Source organism: Cololabis saira, chromosome 21 (genome assembly GCF_033807715.1).
Source record: "Cololabis saira isolate AMF1-May2022 chromosome 21, fColSai1.1, whole genome shotgun sequence".
In the NCBI taxonomy this organism is placed as follows: domain Eukaryota; kingdom Metazoa; phylum Chordata; class Actinopteri; order Beloniformes; family Belonidae; genus Cololabis; species Cololabis saira.
The window spans coordinates 17,126,997-17,143,779 of record NC_084607.1 but is presented as its reverse complement, the minus strand read 5'-3'; the positions used below and the strand labels follow the sequence as shown (position 1 = coordinate 17,143,779).

General features: G+C 39.9%; 1 protein-coding gene across 8 annotated transcripts in view; it reads left to right on the top strand.

The window, feature by feature from the left end:
* Window positions 1-4,841: 4,841 nt before the first annotated feature.
* Window positions 4,842-16,783, top strand: part of arhgap44a (Rho GTPase activating protein 44a) — a 30,383-nt gene continuing 18,441 nt past the window's right edge. For all 8 annotated transcript variants that reach the window (XR_009770692.1, XR_009770691.1, XR_009770690.1 and 5 more), the window contains exons 1-2: window positions 4,842-5,167; window positions 16,265-16,304. Coding sequence is in view for 5 of the 8 variants with exons in the window: in XM_061711317.1 (XP_061567301.1) it covers window positions 5,115-5,167; window positions 16,265-16,304 (93 nt within the window). In the remaining 3 variants the exon portion in view is untranslated. The remainder of the gene's footprint in view (window positions 5,168-16,264; window positions 16,305-16,783) is intronic.

Genomic DNA, 16,783 nt, shown 5'->3' with positions numbered 1-16,783 from the left:
CTTTAAAGTGCAAATGTTTGCACTCCGGCTCTTCTCGTGTACTTCTGCATGTTTCTTCAAAGATTTTTTACAATGATTGTGATGTTTTTCCTGAATGTTAGTCCAATACAATGTTAGAGGTATTCCATGTTTTCATCTCGCAGACATTATCTGTCAGAGTATGGCTGTATGCTCGAAGATCTGGGTGATGTGCTGTGAAAGATGACACCTCGACAGCTGATATGTTAACACCATCCTGTCAAGTTCATGGCCTCACCTTAATTTATAAATATAAACCATGATTTTTTTCTTTTCTTTTAAAGCTCTAAAACAACAAACCACCAAGAATGTAGGCTTTTTCTTTTAACTGAATAATTTGCTTGTTTAGTCCAAGATGCAGCACCGGTGTTTAGTGCTCTGCTGGTGTTTTGAAACTTGAGTCCTGTTTTGCCAGCAGATGTGCAATCACTGTGTATGAATGGTGTTTGTGAGAACCATCATTTTGTGTCATTTGATGCATGTTAAAACATCCCCGCGGTTTAAACCTGTAATACCTCTGCCCCTTAGATGTCACAGAGTTTTCATTAGACCTGGCGCAGGGTCTGCTGAGACTTATAATGGTCCAAGATAACCCTTTAAAGAATGACGACAAAGTCGGGCCTCAGCACTCAGGCTCTACCTGGAAGGCTGTCATTACTGCCTACGGGGAACTTATCCTTCCACACCCAGTTCAAAGTAAACACTTGACACTAAAATTACAAAGGAAGACATACCTTACTGCTTTTTCCAAGCAGTTCGATTCAGGCCATAGCATTTTATTTTTTTTATTTATTCATTTTTTTGCACAGTGATAACACAATAATTTTTTTTTTTATCATACAAGGACAAATAATTTGTGCAGGAGAGGAAAAGAAGCCCGAAGGGCTTATAAAAAATCCTCCCCTCAATACAAAATCACCAAAACAAATCAGTCAATAGCAAAAGAATAGAAAGGAAAAAAGAAAAGGTAAAAGAAACAAAGAAAAATACAATAAGTACACAAACAAAAATATCCATGACATGGCAATTTCATTTCAGTAAGAATAGCCTAATTAATTTTGTCTAAATAAAAGATACCCCACCAAGCTGGTCCTAAACATTTTTAAGGATGACACTAACTTAAGAGATCTATCTAAACAGTTCCAGAGTTGAGGGCCAAGGAATTTGATAAAGGATTGGTGACTGCAGGTACGACAAAGAGGTAAATGAAAGTTCTTCCCACCTCTAACTGAATAAGAATGAATATCTGATGATAACAGAAAAAAATTATGAAAAGTGCCTGGAATGTCTTGTTTGAAATGAATGAACTTAAACATAAACAGGCATGTTTGAAACTTGTTAATAGAGAAAATTGATAATAATTTAAATTTGCTAAATAAGGGTGCAGAAGGTGCTTGATGAGAAGAATATGAGATCATTCTCAAGAATCTTTTCTGAATTAAAAATAATTGTGTAAGGTACGAAGAATAAGCATTGAAAAATATAATGATAAAACTCGTTGTGGGGGTTTAAGTATGTGAATTATTCTGAATTAGTGTTACTAGGTGTGTTTGTTGGGTGCTTTGCACAAACCTACTTGAATAATACATCACACTTTTCTCTAATGACAGACCAAAGGCTTGTAGCATCCCACCCCTCACACCTAAACTGACTGATGTGGGTAATACGATGCCACGTGTCTAGAGATATAACACAAGCCTTATGTATGTAATCACCCCACCAATCTTCCTTCTGTTGACGGGGTAACTTCTAACCTCAGTTCATAACGTGATATTAGATCCTTCCCAACACCCTACCTTTGTTTGTTTTGAGCAAAACAAACACACACTAACATTTTGTTTCCAGCAAGACTAAACCCATCCAATGAATGCAAGCTAAGATCTCACTGCTGTGCCACGGATAGCATGCTTCAGCATGTGGAAATACCGGACAACCGTCTGCAGGTCTCTGTCCGAGCCCAGCCCGACAGCAGCGGCGGTGGGTCCTCAGGTGGAAAGGCTGTGACCTGAGACAAGGCTCATTTGATAAGCTGAGATCCAATTATTCCCCAGCTGCTAAGCAGAGGGGCATTAGAGCGAGAGGAGGAACACTTAGTCACCTCAGCCGGTGACAGGAACTGCAGGAGACCAGATGAAGAATTCTTCTATGTTTCTTGTATTTTTCCTGTTGTGCACTGATGGGATGTTTCCTGAAAACATATTACAAACCCGGGAGCTCTTGTAATAATGGCTGTGTGCTGAAATGCAGCATGCCATTCCCTTGTATCTTAATTTTATGTTCACCCTTCCTTTCTCTGTGTATAAGACGCAGAGCTCATCGTGCATGAATTACAGATGAGAGAGTTTCTAAAACAGGCCAGCAGACCTCAAGAATCACTCGTGCTGGTTTAAAAATGTCCAGAGACACACTGGAGCTGTCAGTATTGGAGGATGGGTTGAGGAAGACAAAAAGAGAGGGCCTCTGGAGGTGTTTGCTGAAATTCACCTCATTATAGAGAGACAGGGTGGGTGTCTGGACTGGGACTGACCAGTTCATCTGAGTGGCGACTAATGAAAACAAATGATCTGGCAGGGTCGAAGGGTTGAGATCAAGGCTGAAGGATACCCCGCCCGTCTCAATTTCCAACTTAGGAGATTAATGAGGGCAGAAAACAATCATTTCTCTGTATCATTTACCCCCTTAGGCCTTTGAACCTTATGGCAGCAGTCTGCAGCCCACCTGTTGGCCCATTAAGGCCCAGTGACACTGAGCCAGAGGCCATTGCCACTAAATGGGGTTCGTAAGTACTCTTCCCTGTTCACAGCACAGACAGGAGCCAACTGTGCTAATGAGGCTTCATCAAAAATGTTCCTGTGGCATCCAAAGGTTTTTACAATACATTCAGTGTGTAGATTTATCTCATTTGCACATAGTAACAATGAGTACACTCACACATCAAATTAAAGCTACACTAATTTGGAAAGTTATGTAGCCCCTTTCAAGTGATTATTGTGCATGTTTTTCAATTCCACAGTTAACTAAAACATTTGTTGAGCAAATATGAATTTAGACAAGCCAAGGTCATTATAGCAATGTAATAAAAAGTTGAGTTAATGATTTCTGGATTAATACAGTTACACACTGTGGTCGAGCCTAAGTGTTGCAAATCCAGCTAACTTACTAATTATGATTCATTAAGACACTGGATACAGGAATTCCTGATGATGTGTTAAATATGACCTAATCACGACTTGATCAGAAACAACAGGTAAAAAAAAAAAAAAAAAAATGCATTGTAGCATTAGATTGTCAACATTATTGAAGCGCTACCACAATTTAAGTGTCATTTGTTTTTGTAACATATTACAGGGGAATAGATAGCCAGGATAAACAGCCAAGCTGTGATGATTAAAGAGCTGCTTCACACCGCTCTGCTGAGGATGCTCTGTGGTTTGTAAAGCAAGACTGCTCCCTTGTGGTGAGTTAATATAAGAAAATGTGTTAACGCCAGAATAGTTTTAGGATAGATGAATGAATTAAATAAATCAGTTATAAAACTCCACCAGAAAGAAGTATCATATGAAATATGTATTCACCTTATTAAGGATGCTGGAGCCTATTCCAGCTCCCTGCTGGCAAAAGACAGGGGTAGACCCTGGACAGGTTGGCAGTCTATCACAGCTCACATATGGATAACAACATATAGCCTACTCACAGGGGCAGTTAAGACTCCCCTCAACTGAAGCTGACTGTGGGAGGAAGTTATACCTGGAGAAAAGCCACACATGCACAATGACAAGTGCAAACCCTAGAGACCCCTGAGATTCAGATCAGGAGACTTTTTGTTGCAAGGCAACAGCACTAACTCCTCTGTCAACTCCTTCAAACATGTCATAACTAAATCCATAAAGTATACATGCAGCTGTCCCAGCCAAAGTTCTCTCTGATCCTGTCCCCTCACTAACCTCACTAACACTGTCTGTTACTGCTGTTGTTTTGTTACTGTCTCATTTATGGTTGTCTAGTATCACTGTTTTTACTTTTAGTGTCTCTGTCCTTACTTAACTTGTTGTATGTCACTGTAGGTCAAACTAACTGTCATTCTGTGGTGTGTCACTGCATTATGTCTTTATTCCTTTTTCTTTTGTGTCACTGTTGTTGTATGTGCTTTTATTGTCTATATCTTAATGTTACTCCCCCTCTCCCTTCCCCTTAGGAGGTCTTTCACCTCCTACCAGGCCATTGCCTTAAATAAGAATGTATTCTTAGCAATTCTTGCCTGGTAAAATAAAGGTTTACTACTACTACTACTACTAACCCCTTTTTAAATGTAACTTGTTTGAATTCTTTACTTGTATTAGTACATATGAAACACTAGGTAGAGCTGTTAGCCAACTCTCAGCAGTGAAGGTTTTAATGAACATACTTTCATTCACGGGTAAAGAGACATTTTTTCCATGTTTTTTTTTCTACTTTATTTTATTTGTTTTACGACAGTGTGATACAATGGGAAAATATCCCACGCTGATACAAAAGTTGAAAAAATAAACAGATGAATGAATGAATGAATAAATAAATAAATAAAACAGGCATTCGTCTCCGTTGTCTAGGAGACGTAGCTAATGAGACTTAGACGTCCCAGATGTAATTGTCTTTTGCGTTTTCTCCACTTGGTTCAATGTAGTCTTGTGACTAAAATATACAAAAAATATAACAAAAAAAAATCCACAAGAAACACTTTAAAGGCGTCATATTATTTGGATTCTTTACACAAGAGCTCAGATGACTGCATTTCCCACATTGCACTGCTGCGCAGCCGCTACTTGTCCCTGCCGTGGCTCTGTCTGAGCGTGCCGGCGGTGAATTGGTCTAGCATCCCTGCGCAGGCAGTATAGGGCAAATATAAATGTAAAATAGTAATTTTAGTAATATTAATTTGCAAATATGTGATCCTGGAAAAAGATTTCGGCGTTGGCTGCTTTGCAATGAAGGACAGAAAATATGGCAGACTGGATTTTGCGCTGCGCCTCTGTGGAAGACGGACCGATATATTGAAAGAAATAATGCGGAATATTTCCCAACATAGGTGTTAGCGCAAAATAATAAAAGAATACAAAATGAAGAAGCAATTCAACCGGATGCGACAGCTCGCCAACCAAACGGTGGGGAGGTAAGGAAAGCTTTCCAGTGCGCTATTCTCGCCGGGCCAAGTGAAAGAGGAGAGAAACGCTTTTATGGCCCCTTAAGGATGTGAATGAAATCCACACATATGTGAGCTCATTCATTTGTTGTTCGTGTAAATATATATGGCTTGCACGTGATCGGTGATGGTTGGGGTAGGCAGGAGAATACCCCATGTTTTAAACGCCCTCAGTGTCCCTATGCGTAATATCCACTGGGATATGCTACCGCATAGACGGTGTAGGTAGGCGCATTGCCCCATTAGCTCCAAACTGCCCACGGAAATCCATCAAAAAAAGAAACACTTGCAATAACAAAGAGCATCAGCATGACAGGACCTAATTTTGACATCAAGCACAGAATGGGAGGGAAGTTAAACGGTGAGATTAGCGTTTGCATGTACCTCCTGTCACTAAACCTGTCAGCAGGTGAACGTGATAGAGACTGAAGCCGGAATTATGGTTCTGCGTTAAATCGACGCAGAGCTCCGGCGTAGGTTACGCGGCGACACGCACCGTACGCCGTGGGCTCTGCGTTGGTGTAACGCGGAACCATAAATCAGCCTTGATGCGGTGTGGGCTGCGACGTGAGGAAAAAAATGGGGAAAGGCGCAATGTTTTCATTACGCAGTACTGTCAGCTGTGAGGACTGAAGCATCTCAGAGGCGTGGGTTTTCTAGTCCGCCAGGCGAGATCTGGGGTTTATATAAGATGCATTTTGTTGGAGTAAAGCGAAGATTTTCTCCTTAAAAAGACTATTTTCTTAAACCAATTTAATCTGTAAAACTGATCTAAGTAAGAGGTTAATAAGTATGAGAAGATTTCCCACTCCTTCTGCACCTGCCTTGTGTCATGGATGCTTTTAAACCCCTTTACACACTTTCAGGAATAGATGTTTTGTGACCTTTAACTCAGGTCCAATGGGCTTATCAGCTCCCCCCTCCCTCTGCATCCATGGAGAGCAGCTTGTCAAGCAGCACAAGACCAGAAGGTGTTTTCTGTTCAGCACCGGGGGATTAGGAGCAAGAGGCCGGGTCATTATTACTACAAGAAGGCGTGAGTGGCATGCTCTCAGGAGGAGGGACACACCTTGCAGGCTGTGTTTGGTGTATCATCACGATTCACCCCCTGTTCAGGGCTGCATTTTCTTGCTGCAGTCATTTCTGTTTCAGTGTGAATTCAAGAGTGACTCAGTGTGTGTGCATGTCGTGAAAACTAAAATACACCCTATTTCGATGTTAAGGCATCCTCTGGCCCTTACCAGGTCTTAAATCAGGTAGGTGGAATCCCAGAGGAACAACACCACATGACACATTTTACTGTACCATTATTTATAAATAAAAATGAAGCCAAAATGCAGAAACATTGTGTGGAAAAACTCCTCATTCCCTTACTTGTTTCATGCAAATGAAGAGTGTGAAAATCAACCAATTGATGATAATCATATGCACATAATAACTTGATCATCAACAAGTGTAAGCATTTATACAAATTACATTTTTTTTTGCAGTTTGCTGGTCCGGGGCATCCAGGAGTTTGTTAACACGATTCTAAGGAGGAAAGAAATTAGCAGTGACATTAGAGAATATAAGTCTTACTGTCTATTAATCTTCCCAGACTGATAGGCAGTTTCCAAACACTTTCCATTTCATCATTCAAGTTACTTCCAAATCTTCCCAAGAGTGTATGTTCACAAGGTCAGACAGAGAAATTGTTAATGCCAGTACATATTCAAATAAGACATGTTTGTGCAAGATGCAACAAGAAAGCATCTTCTCTCTAAAGATAACATGGCAGCATGGCTTAAGTTTGCAAAGCTTTGCTGGAGTAAACCACAACACTAGAACAATATCCTCTAAAAAGTTTAGATGCAAGTAGAAATGGCCATAAGGCAGGGCACCAGATTTGGTGAAAACCAAGAGCAGCATAGCAGCACAAAAAATGTCCTACCAACTGTCAAACACAGTGGTGGAGGGGCAATGATTTGGACTTGTTTGGCAGCTACAGGGGCTAATTACTTTACAATCATTAAGTCTTAGATAAAGACCCTTTTGAACCAACAGACAGCGTCAAATATGAGACCATCTGTCTAGTTTGACTGAAACGATTTCTGCACAAGGTGTTACAATGGCCCAGTCAAAGTTCACACTTCAAACTGACTGACATGCTTGAGAGAACAGTGAATTTGCAAATGCCTATAAGCCTCAAAGAAGCGTTGCTGTGAAGATGAGTCAACCACACTTCCCCCCCTACAGTGAAATAAATCCATCAATCCATTTTCTATACCCGCTTGACCGTATATACAGGGTCACAGGGGTCTGCTGGAGCTAATTCTGATTCATTACAGGTGAAAGGCAAGGGCACACCCTGCACAGGTCGGCAGTCTATCGCAGTACCACATATATAGACAAACAAACACACACACTCACACCTACGGACAATTTAGAATCATCAATCAACCTAAGATACATATATTTTTGGATTGTGGGAGGAAGCTGCAGTACCAGTGTAGTATGTTATGTGCTCCTGGTAATAAAATGTTGTACTTAAACAATTATATTTCCTAGTATGACACGTAATTATACTAAGCCCAACAGTATAAAATATTGGAATTTTAAGAAAGTGAACTTTGTTCTTCCCATAACTGTATTTGTGACCTTGCAGGTTAAGGGATTTTACACAACCTTTTTTTTTATACATTTCCTCAGGTGTCGTACAGGTATAACACTCGTCTTCTCACTATTTCTTTCTTAATCTATTGACAGGAAGATGAGAATTTAGACTGGTACCAAAGTTATGAGTTGCAACCTACTTCTCTACCCGCCCTACACACCTGTCAGTCAGTCCAACAGTTCACAACTGTCCATTACTTGATTTTAAAGTGAGGCTCTGACACCACACTTGATTGAACATTTTTAGGAACTGAAGCCCTACCATCTCTATTAACCTGGAGAATATTGTTTAAAGAGGACATTTAATGCTTATAGGGGTTTTCCTGAAAGTCTAAAGTTCACACCAAAGAGGTTCATTCTTTTACACAGAAGGAAGTACAGTTGCTTATCTACCTGAAACACCACATGTTCCCTGCGTGATCATTGTTAAAGGGTTGTTATGTTGAACCATGGTTTATCTGTTGGCCTATGTCTGAATAGTTCTTTCTCATATTTAACCACGACGGATGAAAATTTGCAACCCACAAAGAGAGCGTTTATGCATATATTATAAAATGTCAGCATGCTTCATGCTTTATATGCATACATGGATCCATGTGTCCTTTGCACCCACACACTGTCAGGCTGTCAGTGTGGAATCAGTGGGTGGGAACACGTGTGCACATGCAGATTCATTAGGAATTTTAATGTAAGCGCTCACATAACAAACATTCACATCATGGTACAAATCAGCATTCATCCTGCTTTCCTTTTGTTTTTTTTTAACGACCTCTGGTGACTTAAATTGAGATTATTTTAGGGGGGGATTCAGTTCAAGCTTTCCTGTCACTTTCTGCTCCTCATCTTGCCATGTGAGTAATACAAGCCTCATTCAGGAGAAACTGTTAGCGGTTTCACCAAAAGCAGAGGCCTGTGATGTATTGCTTATTCAAGCTTCAACCATCTTCAGTCTGGGACAGTATTACATAAATGGTTTGAGCTTCGTGAACATCAGCAATCTCTGTGGAGTTGATCATCCCACAGTACAATCTTCTGTCACTTTCAACCAGCTCAAACTGAAACAATATGATTTGATGAGGATAGTCACCCCTCAATGGTATCAGAACATTCATATTCATACAGAAGTGTTCCTGCATGAAGAGGCTTTTCTATGAAGTCGCTCACTGGTTCATGGGCTGTATTGACATCTCTATCGTGGCACGTCTTTCTGCATTAACAGTCTTTTATCTTATACACGGTGGACAGCGACGGTCTTGTTTTAGACGTGCAGGCTGGCGTTCAGGTGTGCTGTGTCAGCATCCCTCTGGCTGCTACCGCCTGCCTGAGTAGCATCCATGTCATGTGATCATAAGCTTGACCAATTACCTTGCAAAGGAAGAATTTATAGTGAAGGCTGTGCAGCCATGCATGCACCATAGCTTGAAGAAATGTGTTGTGGTAGTGCAAGAGAGATGGAGCACCAGAGATCTGCAAAGTGGAGGGAATTAATTGTTTTCTTTTTAGTATATTGCTTCTTACTCAAGCATCAATATTTCAAGAGCAGACATATGAATTTTCACTTAATTATTTGAAGCTTTTCTAAAGATAACTATCTATCTATCTATCTATCTATCTATCTATCTATCTATCTATCTATCTATCTATCTATATATATATATATATATATATATATATATATATATATATATATATATATATATATATATATATATATATATATATATATATATATACATATATACACTGTATATCTTTATAAAAACTGAAGTGACAAGAAAAAAAAATCTGGTCCAGCTATTTTTCACCCTCCGTTTCTCATGACCTAGATCTCTATTCCCATCTCGCCGCCCTGTGCAGGTCTGGGACAGCGCGGCTGAGGCGTCCATAATACAAGCCTTTAAATGTGTACTGTATGTTGTACCCTACAACAAGATTGTACATATGAATGAAAAAAAAGAGTTAAACTGCATATAATCTCTTGCAGGAAATGTTTTGGTCCTGAATGTCAAGTCTGGAGAATTTGCTCAGTGATTGTCTCAGGCAAGGATAAACGTAATGAGGACGAGGGGAACATGGGGGAGTCATCGGAGAAGAAGACGCACCTGCACAGCTTGTACCACCAGCAGAGTGAAGGATGGCTGATACCCAGCAGTCATACAAGTGGCTTAGAAAGGGCAGCGAGGGCAGAAAGATAGCACTGAGGCACAAATCAGGCAGCACACGAGCGATAGAGGCAGGCATTCAGGGTTGTGATAATGGCTCCAATAGATTCCAAGTAATCCTATATCTTTGCCTCCTTAAATTCTTCTAAAAGATCTTGTGTTTGTAAATCTTTTCAAAAACTTCCAAACATGCATGCAGCTTTCCATGCCCTTTCCATATCAGCAGTCACCACCTGACTGATGCTCGTCATCAGCAATAGGATCAACGCCTTCTTCCTGCTTTTGTCTTTAGGTACTCACCACTCACCATTCCAATTATCAGAAAATGGCAGCCGTTCGTGGGCTGCGGATGCTGAATTGTCTCACTCTAACTTTCAGTTTCTGTCCTCACGGCGTGTGTGAAGGCATTACAAGGCAGCTTTTGTGTTTTGCTTTAATGGATTTGAAGTTACACACAAAAACTATAAAGGATTTAGCTGCAGGAAAAAAATTAAGAACACAAGAGAAGTATTACCTAATATGCCGGTTATTCACTTTTTGCATCCACTATATTGTGCTTCTTTTATGTAATCCTGACAGAAGGGTAGAAATAAGATTTAGTACAAATATGTGCAATATTCCTGAAGGAAGAAGCGGCATTTATCTGCAAACCAAATTCTTTTTGCATAAAAATGAGGTTCAACACTGAATGAGCATGTCTGTATCTCTTGACAGAAATTTGGGAGGGATTGTAAAAGAGCATCTTGTAGCCGACAGGTGAGATGAGGGAGGCAGCTTGTTGCATGCACAATACATCTCCCTTCATTATCCACCATGTTGCTGTGTTTTCCCACTTTGGCATGTGACAGCAGCACAAAGCAGGCCTGACAGCATGCTGCTTTCACTCTGCAGTTCCATTTTTGATTTACATTTGTTCACTTTGGGGCTGATCACTTTGTTTAATCTTGAAATTAAGGCCATCTCATGACAAGATTTGTGTAAGATTACCACATGAGCAATAACTAGAAAACAGTCATTACTTGCGTACTATATTATGTATTTTCATTCAAATGGAGAACAATTGCTGTTGTTGCACTGTGGTGCAAGTGTGCAAGATATTTTGATAACCCTTCCATAACCCCTTTCAGAGACAGCGGGCTGCAGCGCTCTGCAGGGTTTGGTCATGATAAAGAGCCTTTGTTAAGGGGCCATTTTGGCTATCAAAAGAGATGATGTAATATCAAACAGAAGCGTCTTTTTTTGTTGTTGTTTTGTTTTCTCCTTTCAGTGTAGCCGATTCCTCCAAAAGACTAACAGCTTGAAGAGCTTGTGTTCTTGTGATCTACTACAACTTCAGCACTAGACAGAACAACACTCACTTCCATCTGATGCACAATTTCTTTTCCACTCTGATTTGGGTTTTTTTTATCGTCCCAGTAAACCCACTGCCTGCTAATGGAGAGATTATTTTCAACACAACGAACTTTGCACCAGCTGTGTCAGTGCAGCACCGTAACCGTTCATATTGGTGCTTGAGGCGTCTTGTATTTGCTGCTGTCTTTATGCTGAACAGTGGGTTTTGTTGCTGAGAAAATTACACTTTTACATTGCAAAAACTCCACTAAAAGGAGTTATAGAAGAAGTACACCGGACTAAGTTTCATAAACCAACTTTATTACACAGTGTTCACTAATCTCTTTTACTTTAACATTATATTAGATATTTTGGTAACACTTCCAACGATTAAACCTTTCTGGGTTTTGATCGGTTGTACAGATATTATATTGTTGAATTGGTAGACTGCAGATGTCACATGACCAAATTAGATGACGTAAAAAATGTATGAAGGCACCATACTCTTAGCCTTTTGTTTAGTGTTAGGAAACACAATGTGACATATGGCATATGAATATTGCAATTTATAACCCCTAGCCATGTATATTTTTCTAACCTTAATGTCACAGTGAGTCGGGAGAAACCAAATATAGACTCACAGGTGGGAGGCAGATGGAGGAGGAATATATTTACTTTATCAAGTAAAATGAAAACAAAAGCATGCCAAAGGCAGGGTGTCCACAAACAAATACCCAAAGATGCAGAACAGACTTGGCAAAGAGAAAACAGCGCTGTGGGCTAACGATGACAATCTGGCAGTGAGCTACATAGACACGGTATATATTCTGAGGATAACTAATACAGTGCAGATGTGACAGTCAGTAACTGAAACCTGGTGTGAAACAAGGACAAAACAAAATTTAGCAGAGAACCCAAAGGTGGAATAGTTTCAAAATAAATTAGGAAATAAAGCCAATGCAAGAAACAGGAGAATTCAAAGGCCAAAAACTAAAACACAAGAGGAAATAACAAAATAAAACCAATAGACCATGACACATATGTATTTGTAACTCCTAAACCTGATCATTTGTAATTGAGAGAAAAGTGAAATAACAGAACATCAAATCTGTGGCATGAGTGTCGAATGTGAAAAGGAGCCTCCGACTTGTAGCTTAAATGTTTGTGGTCAAATCAGTACCGTTGGACTACTGATCACCATAAAACAGCCAACATTTGAATGTAGCCTGGATGAAAAGAGCAAGACACGAGTGACATTGTTGTTAGAAATAACTAATAAAGAGATGGGTGACTCCCTGTCAACATGCCAACTTCCTTCCATTCACGAACGTCCGTAGACTCCAAACGGGGAACGCTAATCCTCTAATAACAGTTTCCTGTTTTGTTTACCTACTGCTTTTACTGCAGTTTGCTATTTTTTTGTTTTACTTGTTCTAAAAGATTATTGTCCTCCTCCTCGTTCCTCTATAGAGTAAATGCAAAATCTTTCATTTTCTTGGTTGCCTAGGAACAGTCATTTGGTTCTTGCTGTTTCATCACATTTGTCTGCAAACTCACATTTAAAAATGTCAAAGTGGACAAGACGTTGGCAGAATTAACAAACACAGAGAGGTATTGATATGTATTGCTCTTTTATACTTCTTTGTCTGTTGATATCATTCAGGGGAGGTATGACTGTGAGCTTGGGGAAAGGTGTAAAAATACAGTTAGATCAGAGTACAGGGTGCTTTTTGTGGATTTGTTCACCATGAGTAAAGTTATTAGAGATAACTCAGTGGTTGTGTTTCCAGTTAAACATCACATAACACTGCAGGCTCTCGCGCTTGTTCTTCCTCAATCTGGACATATGCACATTTGTGCATGTGTGTGTGTTCACTCCCCTCACATTTATTCCTGCATACTTGACAGAACTGTGACCTAGTTTGCTGGACAACTACAGTAAGTGGGTTTCTCTGTTTCAGTAACCTCTTATTCTATCAGCCCCCAATGTCACATGGACGGAAGCCGAATGAGCCTTTAGATGCGCAGCAGTCGTTTGGGGAAGAAAAGAAAAAGGATTTAATGGAGAAATATTCAGAGAGCATCTTAAGCATGAACATGCTATCTTTTAATGTGTGGCTGACTGCGCATGCAATGCCAGCACTCCAAGCCATGTGGTGCCCTGCAGAGGCCTAAGGGCATCATTCTGCTCTGCTACCCTGTCCTAGCTGCACAGGGCTGTGCGTCTCGCATTGATCTCGCAGGCCTCAAATTGGGCGCCAGTTTTAGCCACATAAGCAGTGTCAGCTATAACTAGAGAATAGCATCTTTATTTTAGGTTCGACAAACCCCAGATGGTCTCCGTGTTTTGCCGGCTTGCAGACATGCTGCCAGCAGAATACGTTTAAAAGTGTAGATTTTATTTTGTTCACATTTTGACATCAATTATTCAAGCTTTTTAAACCATGCATGCTGCTGGGGGGCTGCGGGTGCAGCCACCCGATAGTAATCACAGGATAGAAATATTTATAACAGAAAATATTTTTCACTTTGAATGCGAAGCTGAAGTGGTCAGGTGGGTATTTCCATCAGTTTTTGCATCCACTTTAATGGAATTAGTCTAAGTTCTCATGTGTGCAATAACATCGCATTACTTCCTGTGCAGATGTCCCTTATTAAAATCAGACATTTTTGCTCATTAGTGTCTTGTTAATTTTATTACCAAGCATGGAGAGAGATATTATTGGAAGTGCTGCAGTTCATCCCTTTACATCTCTGTGTAGATATTGTCATTTAGTTTATCGTCATTAGCTGTCTGAATTCAACCAGGATTGTCTGTACACCTTTAAAGTCTTTCACACCAGTGGAAGAAAGAAATGAAGAGTTTTAGACTTTTTTTTTTGGTATGAGTCTGGTTTGCAGCCTGGCATAAAAGGTCAGCGTTTTGACATAAGCTAATCAATCTGTCCATCGATACATGGCTCCATGTGTTTGTGTTTGTGGGCCTGCTTATACTGAGTCATCAGCAGCTCTAGGTAGAGGAATGCCTGCACTGTGGCAGATGGTTGGTATAACCTGGCAATGTCTTACTCCCTCTTCATGAGTACATCGCCCACATGGCTGCCAGCTCTCCCACGTGTTTACTCTCCCCGGGAGGCTCAATCTGCACACTATTTGAGAGAACTATTACTCCTCAACTCAGAATTCTCCCCCAGGCATTTGCTTTGCAGGGTCTTTAGGACCAGGCAACTCCAAGACCACCATAAAAAAAAGTTTTCGCTCTTCGTTCTTTTCTGTGATTTTGCTTTCCAGTAGGGGTAATAGTTAAAGATTTACACTTGAATCAGTTTGAAGTCCTAATGGCAACATCACTGACAGATATTTACTTTCTTAATTTTTGTTTGGTTTATTTAAATGTCAAATGAAATAAACTTTAGCTTTGGTTATTTTTGTCCTTCTTTGTCAAATAAGCAACAATCTGCAGTCACACTTGTTCTTACTATTCATGCCAGAAATCTCTCTATTTGCTATCGTTCTCTTTTACTCTTTCTCTCTATAAGGCATGCACGCACACATTTCCTGTATTTTCCGTCCTAGCTCAGCGAGCGGTGCAGTTTTCCAAAAGACTGGCTGTGATTAGATCCACTGGAACATGGTTTGACCCAGTTCCCATGGCTCCATGTTCATATCTTGGCACTGAGGTTGGGGATGCTAATAACTGACATCATCAAAGCACTGCTCTCTGTTGTTGGTGATAATCACTGGAATTGGAGTTATCAGTTGCACCTCTAGTTAAGTAGAAATTATCTCTCTGTCATTTCTAGACTATAATTTTGAGGTGTTGTTATGATGTGGCAATTTGATAACCACATACAGTATCATGCATAAAAAGTGCATTTTATTTTCTTGCTGCTGATTTATTTTTGTCTGGGGGATGAATAACAAAGAACCAACCAAGGTCTTTTCCATTCTCTTGGAAAAGACAAATCCACGTTCATTATTTTTCTAGTAAGATTGGCATGGTTCGGGCACAATTGCAGGAAGAGGCTGTGTAGACAGGAAGTGGAAGTGCCAATACAGTGCGTATACTGCTGGGTGGTTTTAAGGGTATATGGGTGTGGTTCTGTCTGACTCCGAGAGGTCAAGCTGTCAGTCCAGTCTCCTCCCTTGTCAGCTTAAAAACTGTTTTTATGAACAGGAAGTGCACTTATCTTTTGCTCTCACACTCCAAAATGGCCAATAACTGTATATTAGCATCTATAGTTTGATAGACTTGAATTTTGGCATATGACACATTAATATGTATCATTCTGATAAATTAATTTACCCATTTTATCTTCTCTTGATGGATTATGAAAAGCATGCTGAGTTCTAATGAGAACACCTCTGCAGGCAAAAGGACTGAAGTCTTATAATATAAGCCGTCTAAACTGAGCTGACACCACGTATTTGCGACTTCCAGCATTTGGCTCTCTTGAGCTAATGGCTCGTTCACTTCTCCGGTTGAGCAGCTTTATCTGCTCCATCGGCACTACAGTTCTGCCCTCCTTTACAGAATTCAGCTGAGTCCCTGTCCTCTGGAATCACAGTGGGATGCCCTGTCCAACAGTGGGAACGGGCTTATCTGACTCAGTGTCTTTAATATTCTGTCATTATGTAGATTGTGCCGACATGACTCTGAGACAAAAGCCACGGACTCAAATGCTACAAGGAGACAGGATTGGAGCGCAGCTATGCCATTAATGTTGGAGATAACAGTGATTGAGTCTAGCTAATCTGTTGCAAATTACAGTTTATCAAAGAAAATTATGATAATTGTAAAATCCTTTACAAAATAAAGTCACATGGTATCAAAAGGGCATCAAAAGCGACATGTTTAATGACATTTTTTCCTATCCTCTGCATGACCTAAATCTTAATAATTCAACTCCCTTGTTTGCAGGGCAGAAAAAACAGAGGTGCTGAGTGACGATCTTCTACAGGTGAGCCCTGGTACAACGTCATGTGTGCATCTGTGTCGGAGAAAGGATTGCAAGCTCATAACATGTGATTTGCACTAAATTAAATAGATTATGGGCTTGCAGGAGTCCTTGTATAAGTAAGATAATTTTAATGTGTGCAAATGATGCGATTACACCAAGGAGGCTAGTGACTCCAACTTTTCTTTGTTTTTTGTCCCGAAATTTCATAAACCGAAGTGCATTGTTCTCGTTACAGATTTAGGCATATAGCTAAATTGTAGCTAAACATTCAAGCATCTCTTTCAGATGGATAGTCTCAAGATGCAACTCCAGATTACTTTATTAGTTACTTTTTATTCATTAATTAAGCTTTTTAAAATAATCTAAAAAAAAATAATAGTCATAATATACTGTCATCCAAAACAATCAATATTACCTACAGGAAAAAACATATAAGGAGGTATACAGTATAAATATTTTATCATTTATAAAATGTTTTT